This window comes from Scyliorhinus canicula, chromosome 3 (genome assembly GCF_902713615.1).
Source record: "Scyliorhinus canicula chromosome 3, sScyCan1.1, whole genome shotgun sequence".
NCBI lineage: Eukaryota > Metazoa > Chordata > Chondrichthyes > Carcharhiniformes > Scyliorhinidae > Scyliorhinus > Scyliorhinus canicula.
In genome coordinates, this window is record NC_052148.1 from 117,544,220 (window position 1) to 117,559,054 (window position 14,835).

Consider the following 14,835-nt stretch of genomic DNA (forward strand, 5'->3'; position numbering starts at 1 on the left):
GACTAGCGACGCTGAATGAACTGATGGAGGAATGGGAACTACCAACAGGACAAGAAATTAGACACCTACAAATAAAACACTTCCTCTGCAAAGCGACGGTAAGATACCCGGGGCCCCGGAGACCACGTTATTGGAGGACTTGATGAACATGGACAGTAAAAAAGGGAGACTCCGCGGGGAAAATTTACGCACAGCTCCCGGACAGAGCCCGATCACAACTAGACAAAACCAGACAGCAATGGGGGACACACTGAGCAGGGCCAACTCCACCTCCTGCTGCGCAAGGCTCGGCCTCATGCAGTTCAAAGTGGTACACATGGCACCCCTGAGCAGATTCTTCCTGGAGATGGAGGACAAACGTGAACGGTGTCAGAGGGGCCCGGCCTACCACACCCACAAGTTTTGGGCTTGTCCCAAACTTGTGTTCTGGGCAACCATTTCATTTTCACAGGTTGGACACAGCCAAAACTGACGGGGGGAGACAAGGAAGGGGGGGATAAAGGGGGGAAACGAGGAGAAGGGGGCACAACCCCATCCCCAGATCAAGCAGGCAGGGCATCAGGGGAGGGGAGGTAAGGAGGAGTGTATACCAAGTCAGAGGGCAACAGACTGTAAATAGAGAAACATAAGCAAAATAAATGAAAACGAGAGGCAATGATTATAATTTTGAAAATGCCAATAAAAAGATTTAAACAAACATGGAAAAATTGGATTATAACATAATACTCTTATATTCCCCCTGTAGCTTAATAAATGCATTTAGATTTAAAGAATAACATGATTACAGGGTACATTATAAGCTGCAATGATATAATTCACACAAAAGTCCCTTTGAGATGTAAGATGACTGGTCAAATACATGTATTCCGCTCTGAACCCAAGTTAGTGTCTGTGGATTTCTCTTCCAAATCCCCCCCCCCCCCCCCCCCCCCCCCCCCCCCCAAGGTGCTTGTCACACAAGAGTTCCCAATCTTCACTCCCAAAAACACACGTTAAAATCTCTCATAATAATGCTTTTTCTTAGCGGTTTGTATTCCAAAATGCAGCGCATTTTTTCCAAATGCCAGTTTTAAACAAAGCTGCCGCTCTACTTCTAACAGTGAATCCAGGATTTTACACTAACCCCTTTATGATTACTTGTTTTGTTTGCTGTGCAAATTGCTCACAATTGCTTTAACTTGATTTACAGACTCTATTAAAATGGCATTAAATGTTCAACGGTGTGCAGGTTAGGTGGATTGGCTATGCTAGATTGTCCCTTCGTGTCCAGAAAATGTAACGGTTAACTGAGGTTACAAGTTTATGGGGATAGGCCCACTCCCCCAACCTAAGTGGGGTGCTGTTTCAGAGAGTCAGTGCAGACTCGATGGGCCGAATGGCCACCTTGTGCACTGTAGTTTTATAGTTCTACGGTTTCATCTGCCTCTGAAGTCTGCTATCTTTCTTTTAAATCTAGTTACTGCAATTGTCTCCTTAATTCAGAACACTTTGTACTCTTGAATTATTTTGAAGAATACCTTGATCTGTGTTCACTTAATTCCAGACTTCTTGGATACTGCTCTTCATTTTTCCAGTTTCCTTAACTAGCTGCACTTGTTTTCTTAACCATTACACCATGGTATGACTTTTCTTCTAGCAAAGCTGGGAGAGATATTCCCTGTCTAAAAAAACAACTGGTTCTAGCAGAGCTGTGAGAGCTGCCTTCACTCTCATTATCTATCTTCAACCACCCACAAATTAAAACGTAAAGTGTCCATACCTTTCAAGGTCTCAACTGCTAAGCAACACCTAATGGCTTATACCTTTTATTCTTCATGCATAACCCCTTCTAAATGCAATAGAATCACAGTTCAAATTGAAACCAGCCCTCACACATTAAAAACACATTTGCCCAGTATGAATCTAACTATAGGTTTTAACCTTCAGATATAAAAATCTTAAATTAAACCCATTTAAAACTATACCTTATTTTCAATGTTTAACAATACAAATATAAATCCCTTAAAATTACCTTTGTTTCCCTAACACTGTCCTTTGTGCATGTGTGGGTTAGCCCCTGCCTTTCTCCACACTTCCATCAATGTTGGCTTTGTCACCATGGCAAGTGCTGTGAAAACACCATCTATAGACTCTCAAGCTATTGCCCCCCACCCCATGCCACTTTACACTCTGTGCTTATGTCTGAGCCCAGGAAATATAAAAATTTCAGCTCATAGTCATGGGTCATCCGCTTGTGCCTTCTTGATCTCTGCTGTGGTGTCAGGAGAAGGGAACCATGAAGAGGCCAGGCATTCTGCAGGAAAGAAGTGAAGTTATGGAATTACTTGGAGTACTCCCTGAGCTATTTAGGAAGGCCTGAGAATAGGCTAACTTTGTGTCACCAGGTGCCATAGACCAAAAAAAATAATAAAGGAATAAAATCATAGAATTTACAGTGCAGAAAGAGGCCATTTGGCCCATCGAGTCTGCACCTGCCCTTGGAAAGAGCACCCCACTTCAGCCCACACCTCCACCTATCTCAGTAACCCCACCGTACCTTTTTGGACACCAAGGACAATTTAGTATGGTCAATGCACCTAACCTGCACATCTTTGGACTGTGGGAGGAAACCAGATCACCCGGAGGAAACCCACACAGAAATGGGGAGAACGTGCAGACTCCGCACAGACAGTGACCCAAGCCGGGAATCGAACCTCAGACCCTGGAGCTGTGAAGCAATCGTGCTAACCACAGTGCTGCCGTGCCGCCCAGTTATGTTTTACACAAGTTTGAGAGGCGTATTTTTAAATGCCCTCCAATTTAATTACTGAATTAACTCAGTTAAGTTAATATCTGCAGTAATATGAAATTGAATTTGTAATTTTGAGGCTTGCAAGAAAAAATTAACATGACATCTATTGAATTGTCATGTTTTAAAGAAGGCTCCTGCAAGAAAGGGAACCTATCATCTTTAGTGTGTCTGGAGTACATGTCCGCACTATGGCTGGCTTTTAATGTGCTGAGGCATCTAGTTATGCATAAAAGACACCGCCTAGCTAATATGCCAGAAATGCCCACGTCCCAAATACCAACCACTAAAAAGTTAATATCTGAATAAATATACCAGTGCTGAAGCATTTTATGTTCAGGTGAATAGGGTAACTACAAAGTTAAGACATGAGTTTAAGCTTTCTCTTCCTTTGCCATTTTTGATTTTCAGTATTATACTGAATGTATGCTGCAATATTCAGAGATAACATACAGTTTTCACAATCTGATGTGATCATCAGGATTTCAATGTCTTTCAGATATTTTTGACAGTATTGGTTGATTGAGAGGTGTTGAACGCGAGTGCAGTTTTTTCTTTGTACTAATAAACTTTTGTTGCAAATCAGCAGATATCAAATGTGCCAAATGCAGAGGGAGAGTTAGCATGCCCAAGTCGGACCCATTCCGTTCAGTTGTTACATAAGGTGGAGAACCTTGTTGGTTTGAAAAGGATTTCTTCAGCTCCACTGCTTTCATGCCAGGATAAGGCAGTTCTAATGAAAAGAAAACTTACTTTCAGTGATCAAGAAATAAAGGAAACTGGTGATGGAAAGAGTAAACACCAAAAGCAAGGTCAGTTAAGTTCACAAAGCTATGTTAAGCTATTTTAGGTAGCTCTAAACCCAAAGCTCAACAAATTGGCAATACCAAAATTATAACTGCCTAATGGGTGTGATTTTAATATTTCTTATTTCTTTGACCAAAAACATTAAGGTGGGGGAAGGCTCCTCTTATTATGGAGAACATTGCGGTTACACAATGTCATGCGTAGCACTCATCTGGTATTGAACTGCATTGTTATGGAGATGTCTTCTCTGAAGTGAAGACTTAAAGGTTTAAAAAGTGACTGATTTGTAATTCTATTTAATTCCACTTCGTATTGTTGCAAACACTCCTTTAAGTAGTAAAATAACCTATTCTTGCAATCCAATTCTGAATATTTTCTCTGGATGATCAATTTATTTTTCTAGTAAGACATTTTTTAATGCATTTTTAATCAGATACTGAACAATTGTTCCATTCATCAAGTTTTGAAAGAACAATAATTAAGGATCTAATCGATGCATCAGATTTTGACTGTTCTCTTTGTATGAGGTAAGAAAGCATTTTGTTGGAATGGCAAATATGTACCACGTTAAACATTTAGACTACAGCACCGTTGGTAAATATCTTTCCCCATGCTTGTGCTCTTAAATTTTCAGTTCCTGCATCAATGCTAAAAAGAGAGGTGTTTTTGTAACCTCTCTAAAATAATTAGAAGATTTAATTTAAAATAATTTTTTTTTGCCTGATTTAACTTAACTTGTTTTGACTGGGTTGCTGCTGCAAGGTAGCTTGTACATTTCGGCTTTAGTTTAAAATTATTTCCTAGATTTGGCCTGTGTTAGCCCCCCCATATTGACTTTATTTGTTTTAAATTGTTTCATAAATTTGGCCTGTTATGACTTTATTTGTTTAAAATGCCCTTGCTATTGCCTTTTTTTCCTTTATCTGCTAGCCTTTTTCAAATCCCCTTTTCGTCCCACCAATCAAATTCACTTCCTACTATATTTTTTAATAATCCTGAAGTGTTTTCATGAAACTCTATTTGTTGTATGCTTTATTTGTTTTATGTCTTTATAACATACTTCTACATTCTATTAATCTCCCATTTGATTAATTTCCCAGAACTACAGTAAACAAAAATTTAGAGCTAATAATCATATGACCTAGGAAAGTGCATTCTATTAAGCATTTCTGACTTTAACCATGTACATTACATATTTCACTCTATTGTGATGCAGTTAAAATCACCCAATATTGTTGTCCTGCTGCTCATCTCTGAATTCTCAACAAATCTCCACATCCGTTTCACTTTAAAAAAAAAAAAAAAAATTTTTGAATTATTTGTCAAATTTTATAACAAAAACAGAAAAAGAACAGTAGACGTTAAACATTAACATAGTGCAAAAATAAATATTTCCCCGAATGGCTCTGTCTTCACAGACCACCGGAAATAACAAAAAAGAAACAAACACAACATTAAACCCCACCCCCCGGAAAGCTGCAACTGCCAACATTTTTAATTCAATTTCCCCAAGAAAGTCGATGAGCGACTGCCACCTCCAAGAGAACCCTAACATTGATCCTCTTAAGGCAACCCTCAAGGCTGAGAAACCCAGCCATGCCACTAACCCAGGTCTCTACACTCGGGGCTTTGAGTCCCTCCACAATAACAGGATCCGTCTCCGGGCTACCAGGGATGTTTCATCTTTGAACCTATAGTACACAAGAAGAATTATACCACTTTTGTCGGCGCAGGCTTGGAGGCCTGATGGGCCTGTTCCTGTGCTGTACTTTTTCTTGTACTTTGTATATAGATTCTTAATGAAACCCATACAGATCCTTAGAAAATAGGCGACAGTTTTAGATAGAGGTCACCTCGGAGCCCCCAACGGGGAAGGCTGGGATGAACCAGTTTCTTGATGGACTGGACATACCAGTCGTGGGAGAGGGCAGAAAACGGGATCTGGAAGCACCACTAGCACTGGGAGAGATCATGGAGAGCATTAGCTCCATGCAGACGGGGAAGGCGCCGGGACCGGACGGATTCCCGGCGGACTTCTACAAAATATTCGCGACAGCGCTGGCCCCGCACCTGCGGGAGATGTTCACAGACTCGCTAGCTAGGGGCACACTGCCACCCACGGTAGCACAGGCCTCAATCTCGCTGATACCTAAGAAAGACAAAGACCCAACGGAATGTGGGTCATACAGACCCATATCTCTGCTGAACGCAGACGCCAAAATACTGGCCAAAATCCTAGCCAAAAGGCTAGAAGACTGTGTACCTGAGGTGGTCACAGAGGACCAGACGGGCTTCGTCAAAGGTAGACAGCTTACCGCGAACATCAGGCGCCTGCTGAACGTGATAATGACCCCCTCCGGGGAGAGAACACGAGGTGATCGTCTCCCTGGACGCAGAAAAGGCCTTCGACAGAGTCGAATGGAAATACCTCATAGAGGTACTGGAGCGGTTCGGGCTTGGAACAGGGTTCACCGCTTGGGTAAAGCTCCTATACAACGCTCCCATGGCGAGTGTACGGACCAACAATACCAACTCCCAATACTTCCAGCTGCACAGGGGCACTAGACAAGGATGCCCACTGTCCCCGCTGCTGTTCGCACTAGCAATTGAACCGCTAGCAATCGCGCTCAGGGCAGCAAAAAATTGGAGGGGGATCCGAAGGGGAGGTAGAGAGCACAGAGTCTCACTCTATGCGGATGATCTGCTCCTCTATATCTCGGACCCACAAAGCAGCATGGACGGAATCATAGCGCTCCTGAAAGAGTTTGGAGCCTTCTCGGGCTACAAACTCAACATGAGCAAAAGTGAGATCTTCCCAGTACACCCGCAAGGGGGGGGGGGCAGCACTAAAGGGGCTGCCGTTCAAACAAGCCCGAAATAAATTCCGCTACCTGGGGATCCAAATAGCCCATGACTGGAAAGGGATCCACAAATGGAACCTCACCAGCCTGACGGAGGAAGTTAAAAAGGACCTGCAAAGATGGAACACACTCCCGCTCTCCCTCGCGGGGAGAGTCCAGACGATCAAAATGAAAATACTGCCCAGGTTCCTTTTCCTGTTTAGATCCATTCCGATCTACATCCCCAAGGCCTTTTTCAAAGCGCTGGACAAACATATCATGGCGTTCGTATGGGGGGGTAAAAATGCTAGGATCCCAAAGAAAGTCATACAAAAAACAAAATCCAGGGGGGGGCTAGCCCTCCTGAATCTACAATTCTACCACTGGGCGGCAACAGCCGAGCGAGTAAGGGGATGGATCCAGGAGCCAGAAGCCGAGTGGGTGCGTGCGGAGGAGGCCTCCTGCATGGGAACCTCCCTCCGGGCCCTCGCCACGGCAGCACTCCCATCCCCACCCAAAAAACACTCCACCAGCCCAGTGGTGACAGCCACCCTCCAATCCTGGAACCAACTGCGGCAGCAATTTGGCCTGTACAAAATGTCGGACAAGGCTCCCATCTGCAACAACCATAGGTTCAAACCAGCACTGACTGACGCCACCTTCAAAAGGTGGAGGCAGGACAGGGGGACACTGACAGTCAGGGACCTATACACGGACGACAGGATCGCAACACTGGACGAACTGACAGAGAAATTTCAGCTAGCTGGGGGGAACGAGCTACGGTACCTGCAGCTCAAAAACTTCCTACGAAAGGAGACAAGGACGTACCCACAACCGCCACGACAGACACTACTGGAAGACCTACTGGACACAAGTATCCTAGAGAAAGGGAACTGTAGTGACATGTATGACCGACTGGTAGATAGGGACGACACTGTACTGGACGCAACAAGAAGGAAATGGGAGGACGACCTGGGGATGGAGATAGGGTGGGGACTCTGGAGCGAAGCACTGCATAGGGTCAACTCCACCTCCACGTGCGCAAGGCTCAGCCTGACGCAACTAAAAGTGGTACATAGAGCCCACTTAACGAGAAACCGTATGAGTAGGTTCTTCCCGGAGGTGGAGGACAAATGTGAGCGGTGCCAAAGAGGCCCGGCCAACCACGCCCACATGTTCTGGTCTTGCCCCAGACTTGTGGAGTACTGGACAGCCTTCTTCGAGGCTATGTCCAAAGTGGTGGGGGTGGGTGTGGAGCCATGCCCGATAGTGGCGGTCTTCGGGGTTTCAGACCAGCCAGATCTATTCCCGGGGAGGAGGGCGGACGCCCTTGCCTTTGCCTCCCTGATTGCCCGCCGTAGAATCCTGTTTGGCTGGCAGTCAGCAGCACCACCCAGAGCTGCAGACTGGCTGTCCGACCTCTCGGAATCTCTCCAAATGGAGAAAATCAAATTCGCCATCCGAAGGTCAGACGACGGCTTCCACAGAACGTGGGAGCCATTCATGCAACTGTTCCGGGACCTGTTTGTGGCCAACGTACATGAGGAAGAATAGTCGGGTGGCCAAGAACCAGGGGAAAATGGACGGCAATCGGGGGAAGGTAGCCGGGGGGTGGGGGGCTACGGGCTCGGTATGGGGGTTTGATGGCAAGCCAAGGCCCAAAACCAAACTATAAATAAATGCCTATAAACATGTGCCTCGGCCATATTGGGGAATGTAAAATATGTATGCTGGCTAAAGGGGGCGGCCACAATTATTGTTATGAAGGTGCTTACCTGTAAATATTCATGTTAAATTTTTGTGTTTTCCTTTTTTTTTCTCTCTCTCTCTAATAACTTGTAATTTGTCATATATAAAATATGAAAACTCAATAAAAAAACATTTATAAAAAAAAAGTTTTAGATAGAGGATCTGGATCGGTGCAGGTTTGGAGGGCCGAAGGGCCTGTTCCTGTGCTGTAATTTTTCTTTGTTCTTTGTTCAATGCATCCTTGTGTTCTGCTGCTGTGTTGGAATCCTTTAGTTGCTTTTTGAGTTCTTTCTACAATTGAGCTGTGTAAGTTATATTCCACCATAAAAGTTTTGTTTTAAATGCTGTTTGCATTCGCATGCACAAAACGCAATCATAACTTCAATTTTTGAAGCACCTTTTTGTTCTCTTTAATCTGTCATTCCCTGTACCCGTCCTAAGATCTTTTTATTTATTCATTTTATCTTGTCCTGTTCATAGGGGCTGGTTTAGCACAGTGGGCTAAACAGCTGGCTTGTAATGCAGACAATGTCAGCAGCGCGGGTTCAATTCCCGTATCAGTCTCCCCGAACAGGTGCCAGAATGTGGCGACTACGGGCTTTTCACAGTAACTTCATTGAAGCCTACTTGTGACAAAAAGCGATTATTATGGAGCTATTCATTTTGCAAAAATGAACCTTTTATATATTGAGCTTTCAGTAAATACCTGCAGTGGTTAGTGTTTTGTCATATTGCAGCTACCTATGTCATATATTTATGGTACTAAAAGTAATTTTCTGAATTTGGACACTTGCAGATTGTTTTTGGAACCCATTACTACACCTTGTGGCCATACTTTCTGTAAAGCATGTTTGGAACGAAGTTTGGATCACAATCCACTATGTCCACTGTGTAAAGACAGTCTTAAAGAAGTAGGTTGCAGACCATGCTGATTATATCTTAAGGTTTTATAATGGTCATCATTTGACACAAACAGAGAAATTCCATTAGAAATTTAAATGTGTACAATATAACCTGCAATGCTTGATGAATATTACAGGCCCTGCAATTAATTTTCAGTAGCTTGATGTATCCATCTGACAATCTTTAATAACCGGAGAAGGCTGCCATTTTAAGATTTGTCTGGTAGTCCACAAATGTCATCTTTACATTCTCCATTAAGTTATTTGGCAGCTCACACTCTGAATCCAATAGTTTGATGGATCTAGTCTGCACCGTAACTTTCTTTTTAGTATTTCTTTTCAAGTAGACAGACTCTCATGTAGGATGGAACATGTCCTGATAGAATCGAGCACTCCTAGGGTCAGGTCTAATTGTCAGATGTGGATTGAATCTTCCTCTCAACAATTGAAGAGCAACCCTTATTGCATCAGTTTTTGTGTGCCCCCCCCTATTGGCAGTTTTGGGCTGTGAGCTCGTAACCTGTTGATTTGAATATGCTCAAACTTATTTCACATGGGATTTTTTTGTATCATTCAGGGGATGTGGCTGTTGCTGGCTGGGCCAACATTTATTGCCCATCCCTAATTGCTGAATGGTTTGCTAGACCATTTTCAGAGGGCATTTAACTGTCAATTCCATAAGAATCACATGTGGGCCAGACCAGGTAAGATGGCAAATTTCCTTCCCTCAAGGGCATTTAGTGAACTACATGGGTTTTTACAACAGTCAACAATGGTTTCATGGTCAGATTCGTTTTATTGAATTCAAATTTCACAATCTGTCATGGTGTTATTTTCACCCAGGGTATTACCATGGGTCTCTGGATTACTAGTCCAGTGACAGCACCACTACCTCTCTGGATCTCCTTTTAAAAGCCTTGTCATCTTCTCTGGGCTGATAAAAAGCTGGTTGCTTTCCACTGTCATCAACCCAACTGTTTACTGCAGGTAGTTCTCTGAGCAAACTAATGAGCAATTAACAACAAGGATTGCTTTCAAGAAGTCCTTGCAGATTAGCAACTTGAAATTATATTGGCATCACTATAACAGCCCCAGAGCACTTGATAAGAACTTGCATTGTGTTTCTTCTGTAAAATGTACCAGTCCAAGGGACGACTCCTTACAACTGGATGCAGGACAGTTACTATCCATGGATATAATGTCTACTGCATTCCGTTTTACCTTTTGGATACACTGGAATCCTGCTACCTATGTATTGGAGACATTGCACACGCATTCTGATTAATCAGCAAAACTGCTAATATTTATTTGTGGAGAGTTTTGAGTAGTAGTTCAGTGGCTTCCTCTGCCACTTGGTGTTCCCTCCTTCCATTGGTGAAATAAAATCAACAAGGCTGACCAGAATCCTAGGAGCCTCATTAAATGGAAAGAGGTTTTTAAGTTAATCATAGGATGTGAATGTCACTGGTAAGGCCAGCATTCCTTATCCATCCCTATTGCTCTTGAGAAGGCGATGATAGTAAGCTATATTCCTGAACTGTTGTAGGCTATGTGATGTAGGTACACCCATGGTGCTATTGTGTAACAATTTGATGCAAAAGAGTGACTTGCTTGGCTATTTCAGAGAACAGGTAAAAGTCAACCATATTTTGGTGGATCTGGAATCCATGTAGGCCGAACATATTTCTTCCCCTGAAGGTCATTTGTGGACCAGATCGGTTTTTACTGCAGTCTGATAAGTTTTATTAATTAATTATTAATAATTTTATATATTAATGAGACTATTACAGATGTATTAATTGAATTTAAATTAATCGAGCTGCCATGGATGTCTCCAGGCATTAGTCCAAGCCTCTGGACTACTTGTCCAATAACATACAAATTGAAATGTATTTTTAAATAGCAAATGATTAGATTGTCTATCTTCTACAATACAAAACTTATTTGATTACTTGCCCAACGTTTCCTGTGCCCCCCACCATGTCCACCCCCAGTCAAATATTTGTAGTGTAGCTGTGTTAAAATTAACAGCTGGGGTTGAATTAAATCCTGTGTATTCACTTGGGTTCCTGACACCCCTCCCTTAATGATAGCAATTTATTGCATAAAATAAGGCAGGTGACTTAAAAGTATCTTTCTCTTTAGTACCTTGAGAATAGGAAATATGCTGTCACCTACTTATTGGAAGAAATGATTGCAAGGTACCTTTCTGAAGAACTGCGTGAAAGGCAAAGTGTTCACAGCGAAGAAACCGCAGAACTTTCAAAGTAAGCTATTAATCTAAAATATCTTGTACTGCTAAAGATGAGATTTTAAGAAAGTAATCCAGATAGAATTCCTTTTTGATTCAGCTAAGGAATGGCAAGAGATTATTATTACTGAGTATAGTCTGCACTGCCAATCTGTATTTTTTTTAAATGTAGAGAAATTAGAAGGGGCCATTGATATTAGTGTTGTTATTATGGGAGATTTTTAATATTCACAATGGGCTGTACTAGAGAAAAACAAATACTCTTTAACTCTTGTTGGCCATGGCTTTTTTCTGTGGCGATTTTGTGCCTGGCCATTGGTGGATCCATTATTCTGTGATATTGTGCCTTAAAGGAATTAACTGTGCTGCAAATTGTACATTAATTCTTGCATTTAAGTTTATGGTCCCAAATGAGTGGGGGAGGCTAGAAAATCCTTTACTCGTGAATTGCTTAAAATGTGCTACAAAATTTGCCAAAAGGTGATTTAGATAATTCTTAAAGATGCAAGCAGGAGTGGAATCACACTAGGTGACTTGTGTGGTGGAAAATGGGCTGGTGGCTGGGTTTTATGTTGTAAGATTCTGATAAGCTTGTGTTGGTATTTCATATGTATAATGTTAAATTTGATATTTGAAATTGTTATATTGATAGTTTTATGCAGAAACCTGTATAAAGTTTGCCCATGAATGAATTTGAAAGAAGAAGCTTGTATTTACAGAGTGCATGAGATTTTCACAGTGACTTCATTACGGTGTTAATGTAAGCCTACTTGTGAGACTAAAGATTATTATTATTATTTAATGTCACACCATCCCAAAGTGTTTCACAGGCAATGCAATACCAAGTATAGCCACTGTTGACAGTCGGAAATGCAGCAGCAGGGTCCCACAAACAGCACTGCGATAATTACCAGTTAATATTTTTAGTGCTGTTGAAGGATAAATATTGACCAGGATACAGGCAATCTCTGTTGTTATTCTGCCAGAAGTGTGAAAGCAGCACTCTGTTCTCACTGGATATCTGTCTAAATTTTGTGCTCGAGACCCTAGAGTGGGACTTAATCCAACAATTTTCTCACAGGCGTAACAGTGCCACCTCTGAGCCAAAGTTGGATTGGATTTGTTTATTGTCACGTGTACTGAGGTACAGTGAAAAGTATTTTTCTGCAAGCAGCTCAACAGATCATTAAGTACATTGGAAGAAAAGGGAATAAAAGAAACTACATAATAGGGCAACACAAGGTATACAATGTAACTACATAAGCACCGGCATCGGATGAAGTATACAGGGTGTAGTGTTAATGAGGTCAGTCCATAAGAGGGTCATTTAGCAATCTGGTAACAGCGGGGAAGAAACTGTTTTTGAGTCTGTTCGTGCGTGTTCTCAGACTTCTGTATCTCCTGCCTGATGGAAGAAGTTGGAAGAGTGAGTAAGCTGGGTGGGATGGATCTTTGATTATGCTGCCCACTTTCCCCAGGCAGTGGGAGGTGTAGATGGAGTCAATGGATGGGAGATGGGTTCATGTGATGGACTGGGCGGTGTTCATGACTCTCTGAAGTCTCTTACGGTCCTGGGCCATACCAGGCTGTGATGCAGCCAGATAGGATGCTTCCTATGGTGTTTTCTATCTGTAAAAGCTGGTAAGAGTTAATGTGGACATGCCAAATTTCTTTAGTTTCCTGAGGAAGTATAGGCCCTGTTGTGCTTTCTTGGTGGTAGTGTTGACATGGGTGGACCAGGACAGAATTTTGGAGATGTGCACCCCTAGGAATTTGAAACTGCTAACCATCTCCACCTCGGCCCCATTGATGCTGATAGAGGTGTGTACAGTACTTTGCTTCCTGAAGTCAATGACCAGCTCTTCAGTTTTGCTGACATTGAGGGAGAGATTGTTGTCACTGCACCACTCCACTAGGTTCTCTATCGATCCAGTTGCAGAGTGGAGAGCCAAATCTTAGGTTTTGGAGCTTTGATATGAGCTTGGCTGGGATTATGGTGTTGAAGGTGGAGGTGTAGTCAATAAATAGGAGTCAGATGTAGGAGTCCTTGTCGAGATTCTCTAGGGATGAGTGTAGGGCCAGGGAAATGGCGTCTGCTGTGGACCGGTTGCGACGTTATGTGAATTGCGGTGGATCAAGGCATTCTGGGAGTATGGAGGTGATGCGCTTCATGATCAACCTCTCAAAGCACTTCATTACGATTGAAGTCAGGGCCACCGGACGGTAGTCATTGAGGCACGTTGCCTGGTTCTTCTTTGGCACCGGTATGATGGTGACCGTCTTGACGCAGGTGGGAACCTCTAAGTGGAATAGGTACAGGTAAAGATGTCCGCGAACACCTCTGCCAGCTGGTCCTCGCAGGCTCCAGGGATCCCGTCCAGACCCGTCGCCTTCAGAGGGTTCACTTTCAGGAAGGCCGATCTGACTTCGGAAGCTGCAGTGCTGGGTATGGGTGAGTTATGGGCTGCTGGATCAACAGCGGATTGTTGGTTACCTGCTCGAACCGAGCATAGAATGCATTGAGTTCTTCTGGGAGGGGTGCGCTGCTGCCAGAGATACTGCTTGGCTTCGCTTCGTAGCCCGTTATGTTGTTTAGTCCTTGCCACAACCGCCGAGAGTCTGTCTATGACTTTAGCTTGGTTTGATATTCTCTCTTGGCATCTCGGATGGCTTTTGCGGAGATCATACCTGGATTTCTTGTATAGGTCAGGGTCGTCTGACGTGAACGCCTCAGATCTGTCCTTCATAGAACATAGAACAGTACAGCACAGAACAGGCCCTTCGGCCCTCAGTGTTGTGCCGAGCCATGATCACCCTACTCAAACCCACGTATCCACCCTATACCCGTAACCCAACAACCCCCCCCCCCCCCCCCCCCCCCCCCGTAACCTTTTATTAGGACACTACGGGCAATTTAGCATGGCCAATCCACCTAACCCACACATCTTTGGACTGTGGGAGGAAACCGGAGCACCCGGAGGAAACCCACGCACACAGGGGGAGGACGTGCAGACTCCACACAGACAGTGACCCAGCCGGGAATCGAACCTGGAGCTGTGAAGCATTTATGCTAACCACCATGCTACCCTGCTGCCCCAGTCAGTAGGGAGTCAGTCTCGCGATCGAGCCATGGTTTCCGTTTGGGGAACGTACGTACTGCTTTCTTTGGCATGCAGTCATCCACACATTTGCTGATGAAGTATGTGACTATGGTGGCATAATCATTTACGTCGGTCGCTGAGTTCTTAATATGGACCAATCCACTGTCTCTAAGCAGCCACGTAAGAGCTCTTCTGTTTCTTCAGACCAGCACTGCACGACCTTCTTAGCTGGATTTTCCAGCTTGAGTTTCTGCTTGTATGCCGGGAGAAGGAGAACCATCTTATAGTCTGATTTTCCAAAGTGCGGTCGGGGGATGGAACAGTAGGCGCCCTTGATTTTTGAGTAGCAGTGGTCAAGAGTGTTGTCGCCCCTGGTGGGACAGGAGATCTGCTGGTG

At 43.6% G+C, this 14,835-nt stretch overlaps 1 protein-coding gene across 2 annotated transcripts in view; it reads left to right on the forward strand.

The window, feature by feature from the left end:
• lonrf1l (LON peptidase N-terminal domain and ring finger 1, like) overlaps positions 1-14,835 on the forward strand; it is a 75,446-nt gene that overhangs the window by 26,354 nt on the left and 34,257 nt on the right. Inside the window, exons 5-8 of one of the 2 annotated variants that reach the window (XM_038791124.1) lie at positions 3,378-3,600; positions 4,029-4,122; positions 8,981-9,095; positions 11,232-11,353. In XM_038791124.1, the coding sequence (XP_038647052.1) occupies positions 3,378-3,600; positions 4,029-4,122; positions 8,981-9,095; positions 11,232-11,353 (554 nt within the window). Of the gene's footprint in view, positions 1-3,374; positions 3,601-4,028; positions 4,123-8,980; positions 9,096-11,231; positions 11,354-14,835 lie in introns of both variants that reach the window. The other variant, XM_038791125.1, reaches the window with a different exon arrangement.